Source organism: Colias philodice, chromosome 31, assembly GCF_061535455.1.
Source record: "Colias philodice isolate Cphi_HAF_F1 chromosome 31, ilColPhil1 Martin Lab GWU primary, whole genome shotgun sequence".
NCBI lineage: Eukaryota > Metazoa > Arthropoda > Insecta > Lepidoptera > Pieridae > Colias > Colias philodice.
Window position 1 is genome coordinate 2,208,187 of NC_143116.1, and position 12,068 is coordinate 2,220,254.

The window sequence follows — 12,068 nt, forward strand, 5'->3', positions numbered from 1 at the left end:
TGCGGCTCACAGCTGACCGCGAACGGCATGTACTATCCTGTGAGACCGAAACCTTCACTGAGGGTATATATAACGTCTCACAGCTGATCGCAAATGGCATATTGTACTATCCCGTGAGACCGAAACCCTCACTGAGAGGGAATTACGTCTCACAGCTGATCACGATCGTCATATTTTATCTCGAGAATTCTGAAACTTTTACTCAATATGAAGACCGTTTGACAAATAATAGGGTGCACCATAATATTATTCGATCTCTCGAAGATGAACATGAGCATAAGCAATGACTAGAGTAGGGACGCGAATATTACCATTATTTGAGACAATAACGATTAATAAGTTTGTTTAATGAAAGATTAAGAATTGAAACTATTGGTCTCTTTAAACGGACGAATAGCGAGAGGCCCGTCTTATTGCAGACAGATTTCGACATAGTCTTAATGACTTAGAGGTAAACATAGAAGATCAATCTACAAATTCGGTGGTGTGGTCCGACAAAATAATATAAAAGTGGGTTTGCTTATAACCTCACAATTGATTACAGATCATCTTCTGTATAGGCGATATTAACGTAGTATGTTCTTTTTGTAATGCTTTAAAGTGGAGTAAGGAGTCGGCTTTCGTTTGAAGATACGCCGGAACCTTTGAAATCACTACTTTTAAGTTTTAGAGGAACATGTGCAATCTAAACAGTTCTTAGACAATATTAGCTCTTATAGTATTGCGTTTTAAATGATCCTTTGGTGCTCAACAATTATTAGATGCTCCTTTCATTCTTACTTTTAAGATACAAGGTCAAGTTTATCATTTGATAGGATCCCTTTTGCCTGAAGGCCAACCTAAGTTTCTTTAAATATATTTTGTATTCGACTACGACGAATAATCGAATACAAGAAATCAATATTTCTCGAATTTAAAACTGAACTCATTTCACAATTTTAGAACATGTTAATTCATCAGGTTAATCCGTATATATGCGTTTTAAATCGACGTTAGAAGCTTTTCCTCAAGATGGTGATATTAATATAAAATTGGTATAAATGCCGATAGACGGAAGTCTATCAGCACTCAGGAATTCCCTGAGCGTGTTATAACGCCCAGGCCGCAGTATTACAATTTTTCCTACAGTAGGGCGACGAATGTATTTTCGCATAGCAACGGAGGGGAACTCGTGGGGGGTAAAGTGACGCGGGCCACGTACCACAAACATGTTTAGTTTGTGGTACCGAGCGCGAAAGAAAGTCATCGTGTTTTTAGTAAAGTTACTATGTAAACTAACGTAATTTATTACTTAGGTACATATTCTATAATGGTGCGCTCAAACTGTTAATCTACATTTAATTTAGATTATTATTTTAATTACTAAGAAATGTAGAATTTAAATCACATTCATTCATGTTTTCCTCAGATATTCGATGTCTATGATTTTCGATGATTTTAAGATTTTCTTATCAGAGTATTCAATTTTAATGTAGTTAAATTTTATAAGAGACAATTAAGAACATTCAAAAATAAAGTGTCACGTATTTTTTTTAAACGACGAATGACGAAAAACGACCGAATCGCGGACGAAGTCGCGGACAACAGCTAGTACTACATAAAGTATATCTTTCATGTATTTTTTATTTACACGTCAAAATACTGATCGATTTAATTTATATGTTTTGATATTTGTTTTTCTACCAAGCAAAACGCATAGATCAGGTGTTATTTTCATAAACATAGTATGAATATCACCATACAAAAAATTATATTTAATAAGTACGGTTCAAAATTATTAAACAAAGACTGCGTGATTCATTTAGGTACTTTACCTTTTATAAACCCTAATTACTTTCGATTAGACACACAAATAGGATGTTGTGTATGTATAAACAAATATTAAAATGCAATTAACATAAATAACTGATAAGTATAAAGTCATAGGAAATTCCGATCTATATCAAATAATTAATTAGAGAACCGTTAAATGTTATCTCTTAACAACAGAATTATAGAAACCGTTATTTTATAGAATACAGTTTGGAATTTTAATATCTATTTGAAAACACTATCTACAAAAACTTAGTTCATTGTTTGCTTTGATCAATAATAAATGAAAAATGTATATTTATTTATTGGTCAATTTCTAAAGGAACAAACGTACATTCTCTTATTTAGCAAGACAAGTCTACAGTACCTACCACATAAATCGATATGAATTAAGCCACGTAATAACATGTTAAACCTACCAACATTCGTTTATTTTATTTTCACTTTTTAACTATCGCTATCAACACCACAACCTCTTGAAGTCTCGGAACCACTTACCATACAAAACATCTACATATTCAAACTTATCGATAACCACAGCACATCCCTATCGACAAACAATGGCGGTCCGAACTGCGAATGGAAACGTGTTTTCGCACGGCACAATACCGTACTCGTACCTAGGACACTGGCGTTTATTATTTATATGTATAGTTTAGTTGGAAAATAATTATATATTACCATGACCGAGCGTTCGATATTAACTAGGTATGTTAAATTGTTAATATATTAGTTATACACGTGGACGTGGTTTTACTCGTGGTCTGTGAGGATTTGTTGGTTAAGAAATTATAGTATACTCCAGAAGGACGGTACCTATAGAAGTTTCAGTACAGAACAACAGAACTGCCCCGTCTACATATTATAAAATTTTTAATCAGAATAATATAACCTAACATGTTTCATCGAAAAGTGCTCATCCGTTTAAACATGATGCACGCACAGACATACAAACACAATCGTATCTAACTAGTATCAATGAATCATTTCAAATCTTAAAATATGCTTTAATCTAATCTAATATATATTATAAAGGCGAAAGTTTGTAAGGATGTATGGATGTATGGATGTATGGATGTATGGATGTTTGTTACTCTTTCACGTAAAAACTACTGAACCGATTACAATGAAATTTAGCACACATATAGAGGGTAACTTGGATTAACACATAGGATAGGTTTTATCCCGGAAATCCCACGGGAACGGGAACTATACGGGTTTTCCTTTGAAAACGCGGGCGAAGCCGCGGGCGGAAATCTAGTTTCTTATATGTACCTGATAATTGTCTTAAAATTTATATTTTATACATACAAAAGTATATGACAATCTCTAGTCTCACTTATCATGCAGCATGACATGCATGCATGACATTCTGCACACAATACGACGATTACACATGCCATGCGGCTTGAACATAAGCTCTTGCTTTAGTATTTTCATTATTTAACCTATACTACCTATGTACGTGCTGTATTTAAGAGGGGTCACACCCCAAATATTTCTAAGAATTTTAACAATACATAAAGGGGTTCGCAATTAGATTAAATTTCGAGTGATCGCTCTTTAAAACCTGAAGTATATTTATTTGGATAAAAACTAGTGTTTTAAATATAGATAACTTTCGATTTTATAACAAAAGTGCACAAGTCACAAACCAATAACAAAAAGGAAAAATATCCATAAATAACTTTAAAACTATTTACTACCCACACTTATTTTAAATTTTTGATACATAATAATTTTCTACAGTCCTTATCAACGAAACATGGTTACTACCACCATACGTATTGATTTTTCGTGTTATTAAAGTCGAGTCTTATATTGTTTCATATATTACCCAGAAACACAATCATAAACCTGCAATATAACATAAATCAGTATATTTTAGACACAAAATAATAAAGCACTTACCTTTTGATTGATTTTAACATTCTTGGTCGCCTTGACGACCGTAGGTTTCGGCGGCGGAGGGGCCGCAGGCTCCGCGGCTGCTACAAATATAAAAATTAGGGTAAATTTATTATTTATTGTAAAAGTTATTACTCTACAGTAATGTCTTTTTGTAGAGAGGAATGTGTTTTTGTAAATAATCAATACTATCGCTTCAAACTAAATGAAGCGATGTGATTGATTATTTACAAACACGTTCCTCGCTACACATCCTCGCACATTATTAGTGGAAATGCACCCTAAAATAAAGAGATCAGTCTGTTAGGTAACAGAAAGCTGATCACCTACTTGTTCGTAAAGAAAATGGACCAGTGAAACGTATTATTTTGCTCTCACTAATTTTAGATAGCTGTACCATGCAGCATGCTTCTACATTACACACTATAAATTAAAGTATCAAATAATCAAAAGATTTCAATTCCACCATTAAATGATAAATTAATTCTAACAGTGTAAAAAATAAACAGCAAAAAAGGCCAGAAACGCATAAAACAAAATCTGCAGTTATTGTCTTAACAAACTCAAATAAAAAAATATGTAAACACAGTCCTATTTCTTCTTCTAAATTCTATCGTAAATTAGACTACATCAAACAAACAATTTACCTATTTAATAATAATGTAACCAACTGTAAAATATTGTATAACAATTCGCATGACGGCAGCCAATCAATTTAGAGCGCGATGCCGGCCTCCAATAAATCAAAATTAATTTAATTTCTATTTATATGTTGATAACGAGGATAGATATTTTTATAACACGCGTGCTATTTGCAGAAGGAAAACTAAACAAGTATCTTGGTATATAAACAATCAGCTCACTTTATTAATATCTCACTGTGACTATTGATATTGTAAATATGAGATTGTTTGAAAAACTGAACTGATTTTGTTGAAATTTATCGTGAGGAAAGATTTTGATCTTCAATAGCATAAAGCACTAGTTACAATCTTATATGTTTATGTGCACAAGTTATATGGTTTACAAATTACGCGACAGAGCAAACATAATATCTTTACTCTAATAGTGAATCTTAATTCGAACGAAACTATTCAATTTGGATGGATTTTAACGTGTTTATCTTTCTTGAGAAACCTACTAGACTAATTTTGATGAGGTTTTTTACACGCTTCACTTGTATATATTTCTATTTCCTATTAATCCACTCCGTTAAACTTGATTTGATAAACGGAAATATTTAATTTAAACTTTGTACACTTCTAAAAGACTGAAAACACTATAATATCATTTTTAAAGCGTGTTTTTAGTAACTAGGTATATTTATTATTTTTTATACATACTATGACATTGAATATCATTTAAGGTGCCTACATATTCATAAACATGCCATATATCGAAACAAACATCCATTCGCAGTTATAACAGTAGGTAGTAGTAGTAAGTAGTATATTATACTAGATTTCCGCCCGCGGCTTCGCCCGCGTTTTCAAAGGAAAACCCGCATAGTTCCCGTTCCCGTGGGATTTCCAGGATAAAACCTATCCTATGTGTTAATCCAAGTTACCCTCTATATGTGTGCTAAAGGAGAATGGGCATTTTACTATGGAAGTTGGGCCTGAACCCTTGAGTTGGACCAATACACATGAGATATTGTTTTTATTATAGATCATAACACATAGATAACGGGAAAAATATATATAAAAAAATAATCAACCGGGTTTTTGTACAGTCACATCAAGTTTTATTTCTTTGCGTATAATATTTTTTGCAGTAAATAACTGTTATAAGACAATGATAATATCTTTATGTTACTCCAATTCACTTTCACTTACAAATACGTACTAATCTTAAGCCTTCTAATAACCGAAATACACTAATATCTACAGTATGGCGACGAATGTACTTGTGCAGAGAAACGGAGGGGAACTGGCGGGGGGTCGGGCGACGCGGGCCGCTTAATGCAATCACGCTGAGTTTGCATTAACTATCGCGAAAGGACGACGCAGTCGTATTTTTTGTGTAATAATTTTATTATACATAGGTACTTACATATTCTATTATGACGCGCAAAAACTGTTCCGTTTACGGATGTAAATCTACCACAGACATGTATCAAGATAGACTAAGCGAGTGTATGTACTTCCCGTGTCCAAACTACGTTATTGAAACTTACTTGACGCTGGCCTACACTCAGTCCGCGCTTGCAGTTCGCCAAGGAAAGACGTGAAGCTGAATAAAGTAAAATGCCGAATTGCGCCGTTATAAACTGTAGAAACTCCACAGCTGTGAGTGGCCAAGTTAGCAGAGATGTTTCCTTCCACCGGTAAGTAATTTTCTAATCAGAATATGCACTATTTATTTTAAAATCAAATAAAGAATATCTGTGGAAAACGATCGTGACAAACACGGATACCAAATCATACGAAATGATTCGGAATACATTGCGGCTTTTACTTGGCACGGTAAAGATCGCGTCGTATGATAACAAGCAATGAATAGCGTCTTCTCATTTTTCTGTTCTCATTTTTCTGTCCCATTTTGTGGTTAGTGATGTTCATTTGATGCAACAGTTCTCGATTCTAATCGATTTTATAATCGAACAGAAAAATGATAATTTGTAGGAGCAATTTTTCAGAAAAAAAGGCATAGATTTTTTTTGTCATTTAATACGACTTGACCTAGAACTTTTAAGTATTTTAATACAAAGGTACTAAAAATAAATATTATGACATGGACGCCATTAGTTAAAGTGTCATCTTGGGAGTTTTTTAAGAAAACTCCTTATTGCTTAGACTATGTTTGTTTTTTCAGTTTTCCAAGTAACCCGAACATAAAAGGAAAATGGATCGATGCAACGGGACATAAAAATTGATTGATTGACAGTTTCATTACTTTCTTTCGATGGCCTCTCTAGTACGTAGTACATGGTAACTCAATGGGCATATGTAAGAAAAAGCTAAAACACATTAGTTTACTTGTTACAATATTAAAAGGTTTATAACTTTATTTTATCATCCCTCTGTCTATGGTAATTATCATTATTCTGTCTTGAATCGATTTAGTAATCGATTACGATTCATTTATTTGACTACCTCTTAGACATAGATCTAGTTTGATCTGATTTCTTTCGATTTACTTCGATGGGATAGGACGATACTAGAATCGCCGCGCGAGTGGCGGCCTAATCGATTTAGCGTAAAATGAAATTAACATCACTAAAAAGCGCTCGTGACGTCATAACGCGTCAAGGTCAGTACAAAAAATATGACACGCTTGGTTTTCATACAGATCGCGGTACTTGCGTTGTCTACTTAAATATACATGTCTGTGAAATCTACATTGAAATCCCAGAAGGAAACAATATTTCAGAAAGATTGTATTAATTGTATCTGTTGAATTAAAATCAAAGCTATGTATATGTTGTCCTCATTATTTTCTAATCAGATTGTACATCCCAATGCGAATGCATTACTTAGTTAAATGGTATAATATACAATTAAGAACATCCAAAAATAAAGTGTCCACGTAAATAATATTTAGCAGTGCAATATCTGTAATTATATATTTATGAACAAATAATTACATCAGATTTAATAATCGCAATTATTTTGAATGTACATATGAATAAATGATTTCATCATAATATTAATAATCAAAATTGTTTTATTTCCCATTTGTTGCAACCCTAGCGTATTTTCGTGTGGCAGCGTAAGTACCTACGCTGGCGGCGGCATCGCGCGACATCAAAGGCGATTCCTTACTGTAGGAAATAATATTGTAATACTGTGCTAATATTATGTTTTGTAACAGGTACCTATACCGTGTTTATTATAATTCAACGTAGTTAGACGTTTTTTGTGGTTAAACTCAATCACTCCAGTGACATTTAGATATATATTTACTTCACTCGAATTAAAAACACCGTTATTGTGCGCAAAATAATAGCCAAATAAATAAAACTTTTTGCCTTGACTGTACAAGAACCCGGTTGATTAATTTTTTTATTTTATTTTTTTCGTAAGGTATGTGTAATGATCTATCACAAAAACAATATTTCGTGTGTATTGGTCTTAGCCCAAGTTTCAGGCCCAATTTGCCCATTCTCCTTTCATTGTAATCGGTTCAGTAGTTTTTACGTGAAAGAGTAACAAACATCCATACATCCATACTTACAAACGCCTTTATAATAGTATATTATATTATATTCACCTGTCACCACGGGCCCCACACTCGCAGACGCAACCCCTGTAGCAGCTGGTCCAGCTACAGCAACAGCAGCACTTGAAGAAGCAGCCAGCACTTGCGGCCTCGTCGGCTGCTGGTGTTGCGGCAGCAGCGGCGATCGCTTCTCGTGGTCGTGTATCGCCGGCGGCGCGGGCGGCGGCACGCCTGTACTGCCGCCGCGCACCTGTGAACGAGAATATTGTCTTAGTAAATAAATTCTACAATACTCGGGCTGAAGTTAGACGCACGTAAATGTACGTATAGCAATTGTGGAAGACAAGCTACTTGCGAGTTTGCTATGGTTGAACGGTACATACAAATAAGTTACTAGCTGCTCCTCTCCTGTTGATTCTAGCGTGATTATATATAGCCTAGCTTTCCTAGATAAATATCTAACTTAGAAATATTTTTTTCAAATCGGACACTTGGTTCCTGAGTTTTGTTCCTGAGAACAAACAAACAAACTGTCCATTTTTATAATATTAGTATAGATTTTTTATTATTCATTTAGTTAACGTTTCAATCAATTTCCACAATAAAAAAGTTTTTATATCGTCGTTTTTTAAACTAGTACAAACAACACAGAAGGCGGCCTTATTAATAACAAGTAATCTCTTCCAGGCAAGCAACAGATTGTGTAAAACAATATTACTACAGCGGAGGAAGGTAAAAAGTTAAACATAAATAGATGATACTAAAAATACATAATATACCTACACACTAATATAAGATATCGTTTATTCTATAAGAAAGTAATATATATCATTATACAGGATACAATCACGCTTTACATGTATATGTATATAATATATTTATATATACGTACGAGCAATTTAATTAAATTGCAACAGAGTTCCACCATTTTTGAAATCTTGCCCGAATCGAGTTTTGATATCGGAACTGGTTCTCAGTCAAAAAACCTTGCGAATGATACAAGGTATAAGCGTAAAGCGATTTATTTAATTTGTGTAGTAACCGCTACAAAAGGCATAATAAAAATAAATAAATATGTAAATATTTTAGGACAATTTTCACACACGGCACGATCTGATCCCATACTAAGCTTTCACTTGTGTTATGGAAACCAGATGGCTGATAAACATACATACATATAATTTTAAATAAATCGTTAAACAGATAATTAACACCCAGACACAGAGCAAACATCTATGTTCATCACACAAATATTTGCCCCGGGAGGGAATCGAACCCGAACCCGAACCCGACCACGACCTCTGGCTTGGAAGGCAGGGCTACTACCAACAACGCCAACCGCTCAGTCAAAAGGCGTGTGTCACTCGATAAAAATGAAGCTAACTGGCCAAACGGTCGATATTATGTTTGTTTAAATCAAAGAAAAAAATATATACATAGATATATATTTCATGTATTGAATATGGTATACGCGCGTATTATACATATTGAATAAAGTCAAAATCATTATAAACGGGCTAACAACAACAACTGATATAAATAAATTATTCGTTTAAGTTTAATGAATTATGTATCGTCATTCCATGTATTATAACAAATCAGGATCTTAAAGTCTACTTGAACCAATTTAATCAAATATATAAAATCCTCATGGCACAGTTTTCGTTGCCATACTTCTGCGAAACGGCTGGACCGATTCTCATGAAATTTTCTGTGCATATCGGGTAAGTCTGAGAATCGGCCAACATCTATTTTTCATATGTACCTCGGGCGAAGCCGGGGCGGGCCGCTAGTTTCAATTTAAATACGTTAATACAATCTCTGACGATACATAGTTAGCACTTCCAAAATAAGTCTACTAAACCGAAATTTCCACAATTACAATCCTATTAACATAAACCGCTTCCGCTCTTCTCTTGCACTACACCCTACTGTTACCAATACATCAATTCGCTATAAATCGTAACGCACAACCACCTGCACATACAAAACCCACCTCTATCTCTTTTAAATAGAGTCCACAATTCTTTTCAGATCGAGACGAACAAAAATGTCAAACCAGAAGCTGGTATGAGTAATTATATTACACATTGCACAAGTATAATGTGTGGTAAGTGCAAATCATTATGAGGCTTCAAAAAGATATGAGATTAGCTACAAGTTTTGTATCAAGTTGTTTATGATTAGTGAGAACTTCAGGTTGAAAAGAATTCCAATAACCGAGAAGATTTTTACATGTTCAAAGCATTGGTACAAAATTAAATCGTGCTTTACTTCATATCTGCATCTACTTCTAAGTCTACTGTTTTCAATTATAATAATATTTAAGTAGCCGTCTATGTTTCATAAAAAAAACAAATTCTGTGAATTTTCCTATGAGGAAACACTTCAAAGTGTGTTATCTATGCAGTAATCGAACAATAGACGATCATACAATTCCACATTATCATACAAAATAGTATATCCAAATCTGATCACATACTTAACCTACCTACCTACCTAATATCTATATCTAAATATCTATGCACTCAATCCCTTTCCCTATTTTCATACCTTGCCCACAGATACCTAAATACTAAATAACTACCTTGACCTTCAAAATAGCAAACAGATAGACAAAACATTATCCCCACTCGACGTTAAATTAAAACCAACAGTATTGCATTACTCAACGTCCAAGGCAGGGACATTTGCCAAAATGTTTTCGCCATACCACCCCCGACCTTGTACACCCCTTAGACACCGTCACCCCAACCCCTGCACGTCTAGGCTATGTTTTTTGGAAGCCCTAATGAATAGTACTTGCGTATAATTTATATTGCTCTTGGTTCTTCAATAAGTTGGCAGTTATATAGACTTTTTATGGATGCACAACAGTTTACGTTTCAAAATTAAGATTTAAAACTCATTTTTAGATTGCATAACAGTCATAATAAGCCTTTTAAGAAAGAACATAATATTTTAAGATAAACATAGTGCGGAAAATGCCAGTCCCATCCTTCTTGATTCGAATACCAAAACTCACTAACTAAAAAAGCCTTGTTAGTGCCCTGAATTATTAATTTTCATAATTATTTTATTCATGTTTTTCTATAAAGCAAAGCTTCAATTAAATGTTGCTTATAAAGCCTGACCATGTTTAATTTAATTTCAGTTTTATAAGCATGAAAATTCTTTAAATTGGGAAAATGTATGTTATTCGTTCTAATAATGTGCTTATCTGTATATCTATTACTAGCTGCGCTTCGCGGTTTCACCCACGTGGCTCCGTTCCTGTTGGTCTTAGCGAATGACATATAGCCAGACTTCTTCGATAAATGAGCTATCTAACATCGAAAGAATTTTTCTAATCGGACCAGTAGTTTTAACTAACAAACTCTTCAGTTTTATAATACTAGTATAGATAGATTATAATATTAGTATAGATTAATTACGTGTCTCAAGATTTGCGTACAAAATTAATTCAGGTATAGACTTACAAAATCACTTGCGGTTACATACATGACTTGACACCACACTTCGTTTGTGAAATGTGACGGGTCAGGGATTTACTAAATCTAGATTATATTCGTTATATCACACATCATTTAAATTATAAATGACCACTACATTTTTGCTATTTATAATACATTTTGTGCAATTTTTGTACCTATGCATATTTGATATCAGAGTATGTTTTGAATAAACTCTGTCCGTTTAAAGTGGGTCAAAACTCACAATCGAGTCTATAGGAGTCGGTAACATAGTACATACCAACATACAGGTGAACCGTGAAGCTAATAAAAGCATGTTAAAAAGATACAGGCATCCTTTGTAAAAAGAAGAAAACACGTATATTTTAAAAGGTACTGTTAAAATGGGGTTGACACGTTCCCCTCCACTGTAACTTTCCGCTTGTTATTCATATTTCCCTCTAAAAGGATAAAAATAACAAAAACAAATCCTAACATTATAAATATGAAGGAATTTATGAAAGTGGCTTTTGTATTTTACACAAAAATACCCCGAACTGTTGTGGCAAAAATTTGGCACACACAATTTTATAATGTAAGTAATCCTACGTAACTAATAAGGTTAGATACTACGTACTAATTCTTAACTTAGATCATCTCTTCCAATTTTTAAAGCTGAATAGTTTGCTTGACCGCGTACAGTAATTTCAGATACCTTTTTTTTTTTTTTTTTTT

General features: G+C 33.7%; 2 protein-coding genes across 4 annotated transcripts in view; one reads left to right on the forward strand and one right to left on the reverse strand.

Annotated features, from left to right (window-relative positions):
- Nucleotides 1-12,068, forward strand: part of LOC149475094 (uncharacterized) — a 131,085-nt gene that overhangs the window by 96,778 nt on the left and 22,239 nt on the right. The window lies entirely within an intron of this gene.
- The window catches only part of LOC149475095 (la-related protein 1-like), a 106,989-nt gene that overhangs the window by 66,855 nt on the left and 28,066 nt on the right, over nt 1-12,068 (reverse strand). For 2 of the 3 annotated variants that reach the window (XM_089713812.1, XM_089713815.1), the window contains exons 2-3: nt 7,933-8,131; nt 3,724-3,803 (exon numbers count right to left, since the gene is read on the reverse strand). In XM_089713812.1, coding sequence (XP_089569938.1) covers nt 3,724-3,803; nt 7,933-8,131 — 279 coding nt within the window. The remainder of the gene's footprint in view (nt 1-3,723; nt 3,804-7,932; nt 8,132-12,068) is intronic. The other variant, XM_089713814.1, reaches the window with a different exon arrangement.